The sequence below is a fragment of the Epinephelus fuscoguttatus genome, linkage group LG3 (genome assembly GCF_011397635.1).
Source record: "Epinephelus fuscoguttatus linkage group LG3, E.fuscoguttatus.final_Chr_v1".
Lineage (NCBI taxonomy): Eukaryota > Metazoa > Chordata > Actinopteri > Perciformes > Serranidae > Epinephelus > Epinephelus fuscoguttatus.
The window spans coordinates 36,852,463-36,872,892 of NC_064754.1; the positions used below are offsets into that span (position 1 = coordinate 36,852,463).

Below are 20,430 nucleotides of genomic sequence, written 5' to 3' on the forward strand. Positions count from 1 at the left end.
TGTGTTTGTCATTTCTCTCATCCTGAATACCGTACAACAAGTACTCATTTTGGTGATTATTGTGTTGGAGTTGCAGGATGCGATTTTGCTGCCCACTAACTCCCGCAGCTCACTCAAGCAGCACTTTGGTGCTGAAGGACAGGATCATAAAGCCTACAGCAAGTTCCTCTTCTCCTGCGCTAATTATGTTTTGTTGCATGACACACCACTATGAAACAAGCAAATTTAATTTCCTGATCTCATGTCATAAAATAGAATCTAAACATCTTATACAGCACTTTTGGGAAAGAGACCCAGAGTTGTGAAAGAGTCCCTGGAGCCTTGCCTGTAGCCATAGCAACAACAGGCAGATATAGACTGGGGTGAACTGACAACGATATAGGCGTCATTGTGCTTTAACAAAATGCTGTGGTCTTGCAAGAGATGATTTCATTTTTAAATGGAATCTTTTCAGTGAAGTCAAACTGAGCAGCGTGAAGAGTAAATACTGGGCTAGGAATATTTCTGCTAAAGAGATCTAAACTTTTCAAGCATAACTGGTGGGAAGATGTCCTTGAGCTGTCAGTCAAACACCAATGGTCCTTGCACTTTATCCTCAGGAGTCCTCAGTTTGCAGTATAGAGCTTCTAAAACCATAAAGCAAGTAGACAGTAGGCAAGCTTTTGATGCCTGTGAAATGGAACTCCACTCTTATAACACATGTAAAACGAAAAATCATTGCTCACTTAATATTCACTAAGTTTCTTATTCAGGATTTTTTTTTATTTTTTTTTTTAGGTAGATGAAAAACCAGGACAAAGAAAGGGGAAGTACACATAATCAGGGACTCATTAATAGAACAAGGACACAGAGCAAATTTTAATCAGAGAGAGGGCCATGGCAAACAAAAAACTTCCAACTTCCATGTAACAACAAATCATGTAAAGTAAACATGTCAGAATACATGGTGAAATGACCACAGATAGGAGCTGTGTTACATTTCTACCAGCAATGCCATTTGAATTGTGTAGCCCTGTTATTAATTGATGCCTTCACTGATTCCAGCTTGCCCCAGATGATGCCTGGAAGTGTCCCCACTGTAAGCAGCTTCAGCAGGGCATGGTGAAGATGAGCCTGTGGACTCTCCCTGACATACTCATCCTCCATCTCAAGCGCTTCCGACAGGTAGGTGAGCCGTAAAGTGGCCTTTGGTGAAGACAGGTACTCCAGTTAAACGTGCATTTGATTATGGTGCTGTTAAAGCTGCAGTAATTGATTTTTTTTTTAATTAAAGAGGCCCTAATTTCAGAGCATTTAAGTTGTGTGGACATGGTCCTCAACATGGAGGCAGCTGAGCTAACAGCTAACAGTGCTAACTCCATAAACAGCGTTAAACAACAGCAACAGTGCTAACGGTGTTAACCAGGGCATGACTTGAGGGTGGGTGCTATGCTTACATGATGAAGCCAGCCTAATATCAGCAGTTACTTAGCCTTAAGAGCCCAGGGCAAAGCAGCAAAGATGAGCTTGCCATTGGGATACACATGTACACTAACATGTACACATGGCCGGACTTGTTTATAAAGACTTTTTATCTGCTCAGGGCACCATGACGCCACCACATCTTTACATAGCAATAGTGGTTTGCTGCTATATTAATGCTCTGAATGCTCAGAAACTTGAGCAACTGAAAATAACTTTGTGCAATGTGAAAGGGGTGACTCACAGAAACTTCAGAAATCTTCAGAAACTTCAAAGAGAGTGATATTTCCCTCAGGTATTGAGGCAGACCACATAATGGCTAAAATAAGACTTAAAGAAAACAACAACTCCAAAAAACAACTCTAAATTAATGCTAATGTTTTCCCAGGTTTGCTGGATATGTGAAAGGGCAACAGTTTGTGATCTGAGTGAACAAAAGGCATTCCATGAATGCTGATATAGAGTACAATATCACTGTGACTTTTAACTGTGCATGTATCACTCCACCTTACAGCGGATTACATTAACTGTTAATTAGCCTACATGAACTGTTGTCATAACAAATTTTGCATATTTCCACAATTATCTAATTGAGTTAGATAATGATTGGTTAAATGGTATCTCCCAGGCGCACTACATCTTCAAACCATGTGATGTTTGGTATTGCCAGATTCAGGAAGCTCTCGACTTTTCAAAAATAACATTGTTTTTCTTTTATTTATTATGCATTTTGCACCAGAGCAGCCTAAACACACAAAGTCCAAAATCGCGATGAGTGGTGACATGTCATGTCATGCCATTTTTCGACAGGAAAAGTTAAAGGATTACTCGGGATCTTATGCGGAGCCATTAGCAGGCACATAGCTGTTTTATAAAAGGTAAGAGTCTCACTCGTACCACTATTTTGGGCTGAGATATACCGCCTAGAAAGTGGGATCACTGATAGTACTGTTTTGAAGCAGAGTGACCGCTCTTGTCATTTGGAGCTCCGCCTGGATCTTTTCATGGAAAAAACACTGTAGCATGGTCATACTTTGAGCAGTCTTCTTCAAATTTGAAACAAATGTTCATTGATAGTGTGCCTACAGCCTTATAAGGTCATTTGCCTGCTCAGATGAAGCCACAGACGGTTATTCATCCTGAAAAACTTTTTTTTTTTTTTTATTAGGCAAAATCTTCAATTTTTTACTGACATCAGAGGCCCATTACTCTGTCTCTGTATCACCTAGAGTGTTTCTGACTCACTTTCACAAGAAACTTCAGAGAGTTTTCTTTCTGGCAAGACCTCATGCGTGCATGTAGTCAGAGCAGTTCAGACGCTACAGTCGTTTTAATTTGGGTATGTCATTTTAGGCGTTTTTTGCTACAAAATGGGGGTGGAGTGCAAGTTAAAGGGGAACTAATGGTTTTTTTTTTTCAACCTGGACCCTATTTTTCGACGGAGTACACGGACGTCCATGGATGCAGAGCTCATTGAAATTGAAGAGCGGACGTGGAGAGAGAGGGAGCAGTATTACTTCAGTAGCACATATACTAAAATTGCAACAGGCAGAGGAACATGTCCGAATCCAGCTAAAGGTAAACACAGACGTTCATTTCTCCTTTCAGTTATGTTGTCGGATAATTATACTAATAATCCAAGCCTATCGGTGTTAAAAAAATTCACTTTTAGTGGACGTATTCTGACGTTGTTTGACGCTGTCTGAGTGCCCTATTATTTAATATAGCGCACACTAACGGGCTGCAGGCAGGTCAGTACTAGCTTCATACTGGAGAAATGTCAAATATTGAACATCCTGTCACTCATTTCGACAAAAGTAGATCGGAAAATAGGGCCCAGGTTGAAAAAAACATTAGTTCCACTTTAAGGGTTAATATTATTGCACATTGCCCATGTTAAAGTGCTAATTGAATTGCACACTGCCCGATTGCACAGGTTTATGAAGTGCTAGTTTATATTGCATAATGCCCTATAGCACATACAAATGTGTGTGCAGGTATTATTGCACTTAAATTAGCATACATAGATGTATTTATGTACGCACAATTACACTGAGTTACATACAAGTCTGATGAAGCTGTTAACTTGTAGGGATCACACATGCCACTGAAGTGACAACAAACTCTTATTTAACTGCTTGCACAATAAATGGAAACATACAGACAAATGACATGATACAAAGCAGCTGACCTTTGGTGTCGTGTAAACCTAGCTCACACAAAGTGTGAAGTAAACAAACAAATCATAACCTGTTGTTGCTTCTTACTCTTAAATAATAAATGGTGCTTTTAGAACTGTTGTGTAAAAGCAACATGAGCTGCTACGACCAAATCGCACCCGTGCTAATATCCAGTACAACAGCACTCCTTGTCGTGTCATATTGTCTAATTAACACATTACCCATAACAACTTTACAAGGTGACAGTAAGTAAATATTGTGCTAACAGCTTGTTCTGCTGCCTTTAAAAGGAAATTTCGGGTTATTTCAACCTGACTCCTATCGTCCTAAATTGGTTTCAAGTGACTAGTGACATAAAAAATAATAGTTAGCATGTTAGCTGTTAGCCTAGATATAGCCGGGGCGCATTAGTAGCATCAGACCTGTTAAAACATAAGTGAATGGGCAACCTTCAAGTGCAAAGTTAGTCCACTAAACAAGCTTTTTTCCACAAAGACTGCCTCATATCGTTAGGATAAATGTCAGAGAACATATAGAAAACGACATGTAAACGTGTTGTCTTACCATACCGGTGTGGTGCCATGTTTGTTTATCATTTAGCTCTGCTTTCCAAAGCGCGGCCGAAATATCGCGAGAACAAGCAGCGATCTCATAGCGTGCCTGAACAAGCAGCAACAGCTGGACGGATACACTGACGAAGAGCTTCGTGAAATTGAAGAACGGAGGAGGCGAGAGAGAGAGAGGTGCAACAGGTAGAGGATGAATGGCTGCTGCAAGGCTGCGTAGCTCTGGAGATTGGTGGTGTACCTGTGAATGCTGTGCCCCAGTGCCCACAGAAGAGGAACGCCTCTGTTGCAAGGAATGGGACCGGTTACAGCCTTATTTTCAAGGTCTGGATGTGACCGAGGACGAGACACCTCCACCTAGAGTAACGTTAGTATCCAGCTGGGCTTTATCTAGAGCTGGCGAGATATATTTCGGCTGCGCTTTGGAAAGCAGAGTTAGAGGGATAAACAAACATGGCAGCACACTGGTAAGGTAAGACAACACGTTTACATGTCGTTTTCTATATGTTCTCTGACATTTATCCTAACGATATGAGGCGGTCTTTGTGTTGCTCATTCACTTACGTTTTAACAAGTCTGACGCTACTAATGCGCCCCGGCCGTATCTAGGCTAACAGCTAACATGCTATTATTTTTATGTCATTAGTCACTTGAAACAAATTTAGGACAATAGGAGACGGGCTGAAATAAACCAAAATTTCCCTTTAAGTGCTGCAGAAAATCAATTAATGCAGCTTTAAGAGGAGCAGAACGGATTATTAGAATTGTATCCATGCTTTTGTATGTTTTGTCGTGCTCTTGGTTTCTGTGAGGAGTGGAAGTTACAAAATAAAGCACTGAATCAATTCAGTAACTAACTGAGTGAAATAAATGCTCTCAGATGAACTGTTGCATCAAATATTCTGCAAAGAAAACATAATTCAGGCTATGACAGCTTTAAAGGATATAAGGGAAGGATGAAATGGGTGCTGAATGAGGACATCTGCAACACTGTCAAGTGGACACTGCAAGGCAGATTGTTGCCTAGTTAGATGGGAATTTCAACCACAACATAAAATCAATAAAATTGCCCATCCAGAATGTGAACTTCAACAGCTGGTTTTCTTTCCAGCACCCCTGGAGACAGAAATGTCATTGAAACATAGCTTCTGCCCCCCCACCCCTCTACCCCCTTTTTTAAAACGTGCGCCAACACACCGTCTGCCACAGGCATTGTCCCTGATCACCATGCATTATTGAAGACGTGTGTTATAGCCCATCAGCATCCAGCATTACCTTGTGAATCTCAGCCACCCTCGACATCTCGCAGCTGTTAAGCTTTTTAACAACTTCACTGACCTCAGTCGAGGAAGTATGAAAGGGGTCAACTCACATATCCTCCATCGAGACGTTGGAGCACATGCATGCACACACACACACACACACACACACACACACACACACACACACACACACACAGAGTGGTGTTTTGTGCATTCTGACTGTTTATTGAATGCAGGTGTTTACGAATGAGATTAATGGGAAGCATTCTGCTGGTGTTCATCTCTGGGGATAAAGATCACCTGCCAAACAGAAAGAAAATAGACAAGCACTAGTGCTATCTGGCAATTAGAGAAGCACTCAGAGAGCACAGACTTCCACCAAGGCCAATAACGCAATGTTAATTTGTATCTCTATCTATCTTCAGTTCCAATCCCAAATGTAATGGGTTCTTCCCTGGCCCGTGCTACACCCCTCCACCAAGTTTTGTGAAAATTGGGCTGGTAGTTTTTCCATAATCATGCTGACAAGCAAACCAAATGGAAAATATAACCTCCGCTGCAGAGGTAATAATTACCTGCAGCATGACAGCCACTGATGCTGTGCTGCCTTCCTCCGCAAAGGGCATGACCGCCATGTCCAGGATTTTATCCTCACTGCTGGGCTATATACAGCAGGTCAGCAAATCCACATCCCTGGTAAAATAAACTAATGCTTTGCCTCAGCAAAATGTGTTGTTTGATGGAGACTCAGAATAGGTACTGTAGATTGTACCAGTGTCAACATCAAAGCCTCCCTGTTTAGGTTTTCAAAGTGTAGCTATCTCCGAAAGCTATGTGCTAGTTCAACACTAAGTGTAATTGTAGGGTGTGTTTTTGAAATAAGAAGACATTTTGACATGTCACACTGCGAGGAGCACAAGTGTGAATGATAAAATTCATGATGAATACAACTGACGGCCATCCAGAATGCTCTAGTGTCAGGGTCTCTGTTTTGTGCGTGCTGGCTCACTGTGACACTGTAATGGCTTATGTGAGCACTTGAATAGAACAGCGGCATCATTAATATATAAGTAACACTTGCTTTTCCTGCTGTGACAAGTTAAGATGTCTATAGTGAAAAAAAAAAAAAGGTTTATGCTTTAAATGCACCAACAATAATAACAGCCCTCTACCTGTAATACACAGTCACACACAGTCACATCTGGCCCACTGTGTCATTCTCTGGGAAAAACTCCAACACAGTACCAGTCACAGGGGACTCATTAGTGTCCCCACATGTCCGACATCAGGTACATCCACACATAGTGGCTGCAGTGGCGCGAGCTGCTGCCCTGTTTCCTGTTTGGTAAAGTTTGGTTTAAGTGCCTCTACAGACTGAATAATTATCTTCATGCTGCTGCTGCTGCTGCTGTTCTGCTTCATTCTGGCAATCATTTTTTTCAGTGACTGACTGGAGGAGAAAATCTGCACTTCTCAATACACATTTCTTTTTTGTATGTGGGTGAATGAACCACACCTAATCTGCCTTTAATTATATTGTGGGTGATTCCCTCAGCAGCTATGTTTGCTGTTTCCAAAACTGTACAGTGTGACCATTTAATTCCTAATTTGTCCTTGTTTAATTAGCAGGTCAGTAATGAATGCAGCACATGGATGCGTAAAGTTTGTGATGGATGTAAGCAAAACACAAACCGTAACCAAAACCAGCTGATGGAGGCCTGGGAGGGAGAGAGGAGATGTTTGAGACAAAGCCATTTAATTAGGCTGAGACCCAGTGTACTTAGGTTTCTTGATGTTGTTCCTTACTTTGACCATTAGCTCCTCAGTCAGGAAACCAAACCAGCCATACAAGCAACAGGCTGGAGGCTTAAATTGTTGAACTGAAAGTCTGTATTACTAACTGGAGATGTGGGGTTTTGGGCATGTATGAGGCAGAGAGGGTTTTAATGAAAGACTCATTTTTCAGTCGTCTTTCTCACACAAAACTGCTGCTGCTGTCCAGCTTTCACTGCACTGCCTTTATTAGTTTATCAGTCTCTTTTGAGTCCCCCAGTTTTAATGACTCATATACAACAAGGGGATATTATGCTCTGTTGAGAGAATTTTCTCGTCTCTACGTTAAACATACTGTTTAGAGGTGCTAATTGTCCAAGTGTATGCAAATGCAAGTTAGGATTTTGGGGAATATAGTGGCTGACAGAATATTCATAATTGTTGTAATTGGTTTATAATCACCTGAAACTAAGGGTTGTTGTTTTTGTTACCTTAGATCAGGGGTGTCAAACTCATTAAAGTTCATGCGCTACATAGAGCCCAATTTGATCTCAAGTGGGCCAGACCAGTGAAGCACCTGCATAATAACCTGAAAATAACAAAGCCTTCAAATATTTTATTTTCCCTTTGTGTAAAGAAGTAACAATACAAGTAGCAAACTTTCTGAAAACGTGAACAATTAATGAACAATCCATTTTCAAAACAGATGATGAACAACCTGAGATGAAAGCTGAAGGATGAAAGAAAAACAAGCGCAATTTTAACAATATGTCTGTTTTTCAGCAAACTCATCCCCAGAGTATGGCTTTGATGCTGATGCTATTTCGTTAGCAATACGGTAGCGAGCTTTCACAGGTGCAATGCTGATCTCTCAACTAAAACTAAAACCAGACTTATGTTTCCTCACACCTGTCAACGATTAATCTTCTCTGCTCTTGGTTGATCTTGCAAGTTGTTTGATTTTTCACCATAATGAGTTTGAGCGTGGGGCTAAATATAAAATTCCTTGAGCACTGTAAGGAGCTTTGGGCATACCAAGCTCACTGGCTTCCCATTTACCTTTGTGAAGAAATAGGAACTGATTCATTTGAACAAATAGGAATAGCCATGCATTCTTCTCTGCAATTCTAACACGTTTCATTGAGCTGGCCGAATGTTTGACACCCTTAGAATGAGCCCTTTACATCTACATATAGAGCAGGTCCTTGTCTAAGTAGTCTGCCATGTCACTCTACAGTAGCCCAGAATGGACAAACCAAACACTGGCTCTAGACAGAGCCATTTGCATTTTTGCATTGGCCACCATAGCTCTCTGACAGGCTTGCCTTACAGTAGAAGTTTAAGTTAGTTGCAATCTGCAACATCACCTCTAGATGGCACCAAATCCTAAACACAAGACCTTTAAATCACTGCCCATCAAATTATCTGTGCACGTTCCTGTCTGATGGCCAAAGGTCAACCAGGGTGTATCAGTTCATGGCAGGCACTGCCTGTAAAAGTTTATCTAGCACCATTCTACCTCCCACACAACCTCTGGGTCATTTTTCATGCCAAAAAAAGCTATGCCTCCACTTTTGCCCAGTGCTTGATTGGCAACCCTCTGCCTCCTCTCACAAGCAGATGGCATCATGTGGAGCCCTGAGCTTAGTCAGGCTCCATGAGTCAAACCCCAGCCAGACTCTTTCCTCTTCTGACCAAGGTGATGATTCTCAGGCTCCTCGTTATAATTCAGTCAGTCACTCTGTTGAACTCTGGGCTGAGGAACAGTTGTGCACAGGAGACTTACCCAGAAGCCATTGATCCGCACAACACAGTTTCTAAGGTTGTGGGGGCATGCAGGACCTCATGATAAGGTGTCAGTCCCAGGTGGGGAAAAGGGCTTTGATTGTAAAAGGAAAACCCATACTGAATCACACTGTGCAGAAAACTGCTGCTGCACATCTCTTAGTGGCTTCAAATCTTCTTGTGTGTCTAGTCAAATAGTTGGATTTGTGTGTGTGTGTGTATATATATATATATATATATATATATATATATATACATATACATATATATATATATATATATATAGAGAGAGAGAGAGAGAGAGAGAGAGAGAGGTTTTTGTGATTTGTCTCTATACATATATGTAGTCCATCATCATGCTTCAGTGTTTCAACCCATTGACTCCTGTGCAGCTAGTTTTCTTCCCCATGTGATTCCTGAGTCTTTGACATGTCAATTTTATGCCTCTGCACCGATGATAGCCAAGGTCAGAGGCATTATGTTTTTGGGTAGTCCTTCCATATGTCCATCTGTCCCATTTTTGTGAACACGATACTCCAAGAATGCCATGAGGGAATTTCTTTAAATTTGGCACAAATGTCTTCTTGGACTCAATGATGAACTGATTAGTTTTTGGTGGTCATAGATCAAAGGTCAAGGTCACTGTGATCTCATATGTCTCATACTAGTGAACATGATATTCGAAGAACACCTTGAGGGAATTTCTTCAATTTTGGCACAAACATCCACTCTGAATCAAGGATAGCTGGTTAGAATTTGGTGGTCAAAGTTCAGTCACAGTGACCTTGTCCGTCACATACTGGTGAAAGCGATATCTTATGAACACCTTGAGGGAATTTTCTCGAATTTGGCACAAACACCCACTTGAACTGTAGGAAGAACTGATTAGAATTTAGTGCTTGAGGGTCAAAGATCAGGGTCACGGGGCATCAGTAGAGTAGTGGATAGTGCCGGCGCCGATGCCTCGCTGCAGCAGTCGCAGGTTCGACTCCAGCTTGCAACCCTTTGTTGCATGTCAACCCCTGCTCTCTCTCTCTCTCTCTCACCCCATCTCACTCTATCCTGTCCATTAAAGGCAAAAAAACAAAAACACTTTTCTGGCCACTACTCAGTGTCATAATTCAGGAACAGAAGGGAAGACATTTGGTCAGACACTGAATTGGTGACACTAATCTTGCTGATTGTATAGATAGAAATGTGTGTGAAGCATCCATGTTTTTTCACAGACATGGATGTAAATCGTAAGTGCATCTGGTGTGGTGTCCAGAGGCATACAACCATGAGGCACTTATTCAAATTTTAATTTTATTTGCTGCAACTTTCATTTGAAAGCTGTTAATTCAATTTAGTGATACATTTATTTCTGTATGGTCCACTCCTCATAGATTTTCATGTAAAGATGTGTGTTATTTTTCATACCTGAACATATGCATATGACTGGGGTATGTTGAAACAGGTAGGCGAGCGGAGGAACAAGCTGTCAACCCTGGTGCGTTTCCCCTTGACTGGTTTGGACATGGCCCCCCATGTGGTAAAGAGGAGTCAAAGTATGAGGAACCTGCACCTAGGGGCCTGGCAACAGCCTTGGAAGCAGCCCTCAGGCCAACACCACCAACCTGCTGACATGAGCCTCCCCCACGACTATCTGTACGACCTCTACGCTGTGTGTAACCATCATGGAGGAATGCACGGAGGCCATTATACTGGTATGGAATTTGGTGGTAAATACTTCACTATGTAGTAACTCTGTCGGTCAGTTTCAGTCGGTTTTCTTTGTTACACTGTCAAATGAATAAACATGTGCTGAAACAATTAATCTATTTGTTGATTATCTGACAGAAAATGCATATATATTTATATCAGCTAAGATGGTAACATTATGTGAATGCACCTTTGCAAAGATGAGCATTTGTTTACTGTCCTTGACTTCATACCACTGAAAACAAATTGACTAGAGTAGGTGTTTCTTTTTTTTGGCTGTTGATCAGACCAGCATTTTCACATGTATCATCAAATAATCTTAGGTGGAACTTAATTGTTTTTTAATTGTTTCAAGTGAATAACTTCCTTTCCAGTCTATAATTTGTTTATTCGCTGATGCTTAATTATGTAAAACACATCAAATTGCTGCACTTAAATGCTAACTGATTTTCAGTTTTGAGTGCTCATATCGACTCCTTTGTAGCACATCTATATTTTTCTAACAGTATGATCCCAGTTTCTTTCACATTTAATGATCAGCTTTCCTAAATAGCCCAACATGCTTTTTCATGTTTGAAAAGAAAGCTAGGAGCCCGGAGAGGTGGAATTACGTTGTGATCAGGATCCAGAACAAATCTGAGGATAACAACTGCATCTTGCAGCAGAGAGCAGAGAGAACAGATACTGTCACATCCCTGTTCAGAGAGTCAAAGTCAGTGAGGAGGAGTTCAAGTAGAGATTTCTAAATTTCACTTTGCTGATGCCTCCAGCAAAATGTACTGGGCCAATGAGTTTGAAAAGCTGTAACTTATCATTTATTAAATTCAATAAATTCATTTTTTACATTCAAAACAAACTTAATCCCACTAGGAGCAATTAGTTTAGTCACAAACAGCTTGTACACAGAGCTTAAACCTTACTATTAAAGCTATGGAAACCCTTCTTCTAAAGTTGTGAAGAGCAGTTCTTTGAAGTCCTCCTCCACTCAGACATGTGTTTTTCTTTTGTTAATTGCCCCTAAAATGTCAAGCCTTGACTATTCTGACTTGTATCTGTGCAAAATTTGTAATTAAAGAGGTGTTTTCGCATTCCTCTACTGAAGGGTTTGATGTTTATGCACTTTCCTAAAATCTGCAAATCAAATGTACCTGGGGTAAGCTAGATTAGGTTCTTCAAAAATAAGAAAGCCAATTGCTGTCTAATATGGGACATATATATTTACAGGAGAACAGACTTCAATACTCTGAAACTGCCAGCGAGAGGAACTTTACAGCACAAATAAGCATGTTTACACTCTGGTATAAAAAATAGTTTTGCTTTCTATAGCAAATATTCCCCTCATGACAACAGTGCGAGGGTGAATTTCTATATAACTCAAACATTGACATTTTATTGAGGCTTTAAGTTACACACAAGCAAGACTAAGGCCCTTTAAAGTGAGTGTTTGTGAATAGTGCTCTCAGGCTCTGCGTAAGATCCACCCCTCGCTCCTTCACACCTCCACCCTCTCATCCAAATATGGTCACTTCTGACTCCAGAAAACGAAGATGGCCAGGACCGAAATGCCAAATTGGAAGCTTCCAAACAGGAGTCCACAAACCAATGGGTGATATCACAGTAGCCACATTCATTATTTTATACAGTCTACAATTTTTATGTACTTTAAAATATGTTTGAAGGGGGACTTCAAAGTTACATTACATTGCCTTTATCAGCAGATGGCGTGTACGTCATCTGCCCCCTCATACAACCATCAAAAAGATGGTTGTATGAGGGGGTCCAGTAATTTACAGCAGAATCTCACTGTCTCATTGTGTTAGCCAGTGTTGGTTGGGTGGTAGTAATACCTTTTTATTATTCAGTAACTTTGGGTAATTTCAGTGAATGCTGAAACCTAATGAGGTTTTCAAAAAGATGAGATGTTTTAAAACTCCTTTGATGAGCAGTGCCACATCCTGTGGGAGTGAGAAAATCCCATCAAGGAAAAAGTCTTTTTCATTATTCAAACCTGACAAAAGTTCTGAGAAACAATTTTTCAGATCTTCCAGGACTAAACTGCATAGCATAGACATATAAATATAGTATTTTAGCCCTGGAAAAATGGCTTGAAAAGTGTCCATTTGGATAAAAGTCTTTTTGGGTGTCTAATGGCCACTAGACATTGGCTGTATGAACTCTGGTCTTTCCCAGTACCCTCACCGGCAGTAATTGCAAGTAGTCAAGGATGTCCTTAGATATGTGATGTATTTTCAGTAATTGCCAACAGTGCCCCATCGGCACTTAAGTCTGCTGGTGCGTCAAGGATTTAGGACCACTAACAAGTTCATCCCCTCATTCACCTTAATAAGTGGCCCCCAGTCACCTAAACTTCAATTACATGCTTTTTTATATTTTATTTTCACATAAAGTGTCATGAACAGCTATACAGAATCACAAGTACAGTAATAATAGAATAATTTAACAGAAGAAAGAGGTGGACTTAAAAATAAAAGCTTTTCCTGACACAGTCTGAAGTAGTCATTTCCATCGCTAGTCTAGAAATACATCCGTCCAGCTTTTGGGGGACACAGTGTGGTATGTAGGCGATAAGTTCAGACGACTGGCAGAATGGAAAACTTGACCCACACAGATGAGGGAACAACAGGTCTGTAATAGGAGAGGATGGCTGGCAAAGACACACAGAGCTGAGGCGAACATGTTGCAGTATTGGAGACAGCAGGAGATGAGGAAGGTGAAGATGTCCTCGCTGTGACGGCTTGCTCAGACAGTTTCATCTTGTCTCTGGGTCCTCCATGGCATGGAGGTGGAAATGGGAGCCGCTTGCACTGTAATAAAATGGATGGGTGAAGCCTTAGAATTTGTACATTCGGTATTACCTGACAGGTGGACAAATGAACAGACAGAAGCAAATCCTCCATACTGAAACTTCACCTATGAGTTGAAGGGGTGGTTAGTGGTGGGTTTTCTTTATGTGATGTGTATGTGTACCATATCTACGTTGTCTCTATGTGATATCTAAGTCTCGTTTTGTCAAGTTTGGACCACTTCTTTAGCACTTTTTTTAAAGGTCCAGTATGTAAGATCTATGGGGATTTAGTGGCATCTAGCAGTGTGGATTGCAAAATGCAACCAGCTGAAATTCATTCAGTGTTCATTGTTCAGGAGGTTTTTACCGGGAGCCTAATTATCCACAGAGGTCTCTTCCTCTCCAAGACAAACAGACCAGGTGGTTGAAACAAGTATAAACACAGAATAAAGTACTTTCGTGTTACAAATCAGTGTTTCTCCTGCCTTGTTTGGCACATTACATGTTGGCCGCTAGCCCAGCACCTGCTAAAGTGTGCACACATTTTTCTGATCCAGACGTTAAGGAGGTTTTTACTGTGAGCGGAATTATGAGCAGAGATCTCTTCCTCTTAGTGTAAAGCAGTTTGGCGTGTCACAGATAAGCAGGTGCTAGGCTAGCAGCCTAAGTGTACTCACCTTTTTTCTCTGATAACTAAAGATCCATAGGTGCTAGAAGTTTTTACTTGGAGCTGAAGTATCCTCAGAGGTATCTTCCTCTCTAAAACAAATGGACCCAGTGATTTAAACAGGTAAAAACTCTGCATAAAGCAGTCTCATGTTACAATGCTGTCATCACAGAGGAGCTTCTAACTGCGGTAGCCAAAGCGAAAATGCGAATGGATCGATCGAGAGCCAGTGTTTTATTTGTCTGCTCTTGGTTACTGTAGAAGCAAGGCAGTGCAACATGGCGATCTCCGTTGATATAAATGGCTCATTCTAAGGTAACGGAAACACAATTCTTATTTTCAGGTGATTATACGCTAAAGAAAACATACCTATTATATTATATTCCATGTCTATCAATATATCCCCTTTAATCTTACACTCTGGACCTTTAAGTAAAGCAGATTTACTTAATTAAAATGTGTTGTACAAGTCAGAGGGTAAGGCTGGCAACAACAAATCTTACGACGAGCTATGAATTTAACCTGTTTTTTTGTTTGTTTGTTTGTTTGTTTTTTGTATAACCCAAGCTTGATATAATGAACATGCAGCAAAAGTGAAGTTTTACTTGACATTAAGTTAGCACTTTTTGATGTTTGCTATGAAGTTACGTATGTCCATGGTTTATACTTGTTGTCATTTTCTAATCCAGCATACTGTAGGAACTCAGTGGACGGACAGTGGTACAGCTACGATGACAGCAGTGTTGACTTGGTGCCAGAGGAGGAAGTCTGTACCAGAGGAGCCTACATCCTTTTCTACCAGAGACGCAACACCATTCCTCCATGGTCAGCCAGTTGCTCCATCAGAGGTATGCTATCAAATGGCGAGCAAAAAGAGAAACATTATTTAATAGATTTTAAAAAAGGACATGGGCGTGTCTGTTAGCAGAACAAAAACATTTTAAATAATGTTTTCACAACACACACTTCTTACATGTTCTCTGAGCCATCTGAGAGCTGCAGGTGAGAGAGCTGCCTGACACAGAGTCTGGTGGAACTTACTTAAATAAATCAGCTGATTAAACATTAGCCATATTTGTTTTAACATCCACCATTTTTGTGAGCTACAGTGTGGACATCGTGGAAATTTAGGCTTATTGATCTTGTTTTTGCTGGACCTGCTCAACACACATTTGTCATTTGTACACACCGCCTTTAAAAAGTTTGTTCTCTCCACTCCCAAAAGCTTGGTCGAGTGTCCTCTTTACAAAGGGATGTGATTTTGTATGGAGGGTTTCTTTTGTACAAGGAGAGCAAAACACTGAACAACGGGTCAACCAAACTGAAGACTGAAAAGCGAGAAAGAGACAACGATACCTCCGAGTAACACTTAAATAAGAAAAGGAGAAATCACCAGTCAATCTAACCACTGAGTTGACTGCAGGGGGCCTAAAGAAAAATGGGTTCCCAAACAATTTAGAGCCCAAGTGCACCGTTGTGGTTCAATGATGATCAAGGTTCACTTGAGTGTTTCTGGACAGCTGTTTTGTTCCATCATGTGATCCTGTGGGGACATCGACTTGATAGAAGTTTCAATCAATTCTTCTTTTGGGGCCAAAGCTCTTTCAAATGCAGATAATTGCTGTTTTGTATCTTCTCCACAGGGCTTATTCCTGAACACTAAAACATATGCCGTAAAGCAGAGATGAAATAGTATGGAAATTTCAAATCATCAAATCTCTTTTTTTCAGCATGTGTGTCCTTTTTTATCACTCTGTGTCCCAACAGAAAAATTCCGAGGTTTTTGCAGGTCCATGAACGCAGCACAGGCAGATTTCTTCCTCAGCAGCAGTGTGTGGAGTTTTAGTCAGGGAATGAATGTTTGATGAGTCAATCCAATCAGAGCTGATCAGATTAGACTGATGGATGAGGGGAGCAGCTGCTGCAGATATGAGTGAAAGCAAACTTTTAGACCCAGCCCAGTAGATGGTCAAATTTAATTTTAACTGCACCTGGTGTTCTGCTTCTCCGTCTGTGCTGTGAGTATGCACCGCATTCCTGTGTGGAGCAGTGACCAACTGAGCGATTTACATCTTTAAACAGTGCTTCTAATGAACGGTCCAGCTCCAAAAATAAATAAATAAATACATGATGGCAGATGGTGTTATAGTGGCGGGCTTCCATAAATAAATGTTTGGGAAACCCTACAGTCATCAGTATTATCACAGAATTGTTAAAATATGCAAAAAAAAAAAAAAAAAAAAAAAAGTACTAATACACACACTGAAACATTTCACTAAGTTTTATATTGAATACCACAAATTAAATTAGCAGCACCATGCACTTTGTTTGCTTACACATTAAGATGATAACTTAGCCAACACTTTATGTGAAAGAAAACCGCATCAAATGTGCATCAGCATCAGGAATTGTCTGTCTTTGAAACATTTCCTTCAGTGTCTGTGTCATTGTTAATGAGGACAAAGGACCAGTAGTATCACTGGTTTGCCTGCTGCACACCCACTCTGTAAACAGGGGGATAGCAAAACAAACCCATGTTGCACACTGCGCCTGCAGCTAAGGCTGTTGCTAAATTTGGTAGATGATTGACAGTATTTCCCGTGAGTTTTTCAAAGACTTGCAATCAAATGTGGTTTTAATGATATTTCAAATTTCAGGAATTTTAAATTGTTATGTTGTGACACAGGTAACCATTTCATCCCGGCTGTATAGTTCCATAACCTTCAGAATAATTCAGAGATTTCTTTGTAGAGCTGAGCAACAAATAACATAATAACAAACAGATAAAGAAAGGAACACAGTAGGAACACTACACTGTGTTCTCCATGTTTCAAAGCCTTTATGGTTTCAGTTGTCATGTTACAGTTATCACTTTATTCATATTTCACAGTAAATTATTCTGACTAGTCAAAAAGATCCATCAAACAATGCACCAGAAAATAGAAGCAATCAAATTTGACAGTTACCAACTTACCAACTCGTTGTATGTGCAGGACTGTAACAGATGCAGGCTATGATATTCACTTGGCCAGCTCCTATAAAATATAAAAACAGCACTGCACATAATGGAGAGGAGTGAGCAGAAGCAGATCAGCCGTTAACCGCACTGGTATTGACTTTATAAAGGTTCATTTTAAACTGTGAAGTGTCCTCTATAATGCCAGCTTCACCAGTTATCCTCCTTAGTGAGTTGCTATGATACTGGTTCAGAGTCACAGCATGTTGGTACAAACACAAATTGGCAATTTACTGAGTTTGAAGAGTTTTATATATGAGGCAGAAAAAACACCCTGAAGAATTCTCGTTGTACACTTTCTCTTACAGTCCATACATAATATAGAACATACATAATATGGAATACATTAACCACTTGAAAAAAAAATATCTGGTGATAAAACTTTATATATTGACAAATATTGAAAAGAAAAGTTGTAGTCATTTGACAGAGTGTCTTTTTGCCCCCACAAAAAGGACGGATGGTTGTCCGTCCATCTGCCCCATGCTTGTGAACACAATATTTCAAGAACACCTCAAAGGACTTTTTTCAAGTTTGGCACAAATGTCCACTTGGACTTAACAACGAAGTGATTAGTTTTTGATGGTCATAAGTCAAAGGTCAATGTCACTGTGACCTTTTCTGTTTCATTCTCATGAACGTGATTTCTCAAGAACATCCTAAGGGAATTTCTTATAATTTGGCACAAACATTCACTTGGGCTGTGTCCGAAATCATTCACAACTCCCTACTCACTATATAGGGAATTCCCTATATAGAGGACTGTATAGTGAGCTCATTAAAACACTTTTGGAGGGAAATTCTTCTAATTTGTCACAAATGTTATCTTGGACTTTACAATGAACTGATTAGTTTTGATGGTCAAAGGTCAAGGTCACTGTGATGTTGTCTCTGTTATTCATATGAACGTGATTTCTCAAGAAGACCCTGAGGCAATTTCTTAAAATTTGGCACAAACATTCACCTGGACTCAGTGATTAACAGATTATATTTTGATGGTCAAAGGTCAAGGTTTATGTGGCCTCATCTGTCTCATTCTTGTGAACGTGATATCTCAAGAACACCTTTCGGAATTCCTTCATATTTGGCAAAATCATTTAGTTGGACTCAACAATCAACTGATTAGTCACTGATGATCATAGGTAAAAGGTCAAGGTCACTGTGTCCTTTTCTGTCTCATTCTTGTGAACATGATATCTCAAGAATACCTTGAAAGAATATCTTCAAATTTGGCACAAACATTCACTTGGACTGAACGATGAATTAATTAGATTTTGCTGGTCAAAGGTCACTGTGACCTTGTCTGTCTCATTCTTGTGAATGTGATATCTCAAGAATGCAGGTAGGAAATTTCTTTCAATTTGACATAAAATTCCACTTGGACTGAAGAATAAACTGATTAGAATTTTGTGGTCAAAGGTCAAGGACAGTATGACCTCACAAAATATGTTTTTGACCATAATTATGACAAAACGTGACACAAATGTCTAATAGGATAAAATCATAAAGTGATGACAATTTATGTCTATAAGGTCAAAGGTTAACTTCACTGTGACATCATAATGCCCTGCAAAAACACTTTCCTGGCCATTACTAAATGTCATAACTCAGGAACAGAAGGGGAGACATTTGGTCAGATACTGAATTGGTGACACTGATCTTTGGTGTCCATCTTGAAACTGTGCTGATTGTATAGATCTTCTGTGCTGCCGGGTTGAAGACGTGTGTGAAGCATCCATGCTTTCACAGAAATGGATGTAAACTGTAAGAGAACAGAAATGTCTTTAAGAGACACGTGCGTGGAGGCGTGGAGGCAAACATCTGCAGGGTAGTAATTCTAGTTGTCACTGTGACAAAGGTTTTTGGCTTCAATAACAAGAAATACTCCTCCAGAAATAACTTGGACAGCAGCCTGCAATTACCTAATGACACCCCCATGGTGTATATTAATTTTGACCCAACAATGTCAAACAAATGCTTGAAGGCACCGTTGGGAGAGCAGAGAGCAGCTAGTAAATTATATTTAATTGTGTGTGACTCTGGGGAAACTGTAGATGTGTAATACTATCACATTTTCATTCACATCTGCTGGATTCACAATCAAAAGCCCCTCAATAAAATTCTTCAGTAGAGTCTAACACAGCTCCACACACAATGTTGTTCTTGCTCATAGGATTTATGGTTTTGAGTGTGACATGGTTTATCCCATGATGTGTTCTTCCATACCCAGACGTAATTAACAAAGAACAGATTAAAAGGAAAAAACATTAAAAAAAATAAAAAAAACATCCACTTTGTGCATGCTCGCAAAAGGTCAGTCTGGCCCCCAGCCTGTTGCTGTGGACTGAGTGCATCAATCCAATGCCATCAGAAAAATACATACAGACAGGAAGAACACAGGACACAGTACAGCACTGAAAGTTTATTAAGAATAGTGTGGAAAATATAGACGTTTTGGTTCAATGGAAGGCCAAGTCCAGAAGGACACGCATTTTTGGAAATTGTTTTTCTTCCTCCTTAAATTTAAAAAAGAAACCCCCTGAACACAAGCACTATTTAGTCTCTGAAAATCTTTATACTGACCTGAAGATTGATTTTCATTGTAGTAAAATGCAGTTTGCATGTGGACAAAAGGCCAAAACACATAGAAAAAATTTCATTTTCTGTCCTGTGGACATTTGTACAAAGCCTAAGTCAATAAAGGTCAACAAATATGTAGCATTATTAACTGGCCATGTCTGCTCAGCAGAGGGCATGCCCGTACAGATAACACATGTCAGGAGGCTTATCTTACCATGGAGGTTACAGCCTTTATCATTATGAACTGTGCTCTTCTTCTACTATAGGAAAGACCACTTTTTTTGACAGCTGTTTGGGATTACACACATTTTCTCCACATCATGCACTTTCCCTGCCTTCAAAATGTCAAGCCCTGTAGACTGTGTCTTCATTTGCACCCACTTCAGCTTTGTAAAATCAATGTACAACAAGCCTCTTAATGTAAAATATTAAAGGAAGAATGTGAAGTGCACCGGGGTGTGTTCACTCTGCACCACTCAGTCAGACCCCAAAAGAAACATCCACAAACACACCATGGCTTACACTTCTGTGTGTCTATCTACTGTGAGCAAGTCAACAACAAATAAACTCGGATCCCTCTAAAATGAATCCACTCAAGAGAATGAAACAGACCACAGTGAAGGTGTTGGATAC

The 20,430-nt window shown here is 40.2% G+C and overlaps 1 protein-coding gene across 1 annotated transcript in view; it reads left to right on the forward strand.

Annotated features, from left to right (window-relative positions):
• usp43a (ubiquitin specific peptidase 43a) overlaps positions 1–20,430 on the forward strand; it is a 188,985-nt gene that overhangs the window by 153,491 nt on the left and 15,064 nt on the right. The window contains exons 12-14 of the mRNA XM_049571236.1: positions 1,045–1,164; positions 10,484–10,733; positions 14,891–15,049. Of these exons, the coding sequence (XP_049427193.1) occupies positions 1,045–1,164; positions 10,484–10,733; positions 14,891–15,049 (529 nt within the window). The remainder of the gene's footprint in view (positions 1–1,044; positions 1,165–10,483; positions 10,734–14,890; positions 15,050–20,430) is intronic.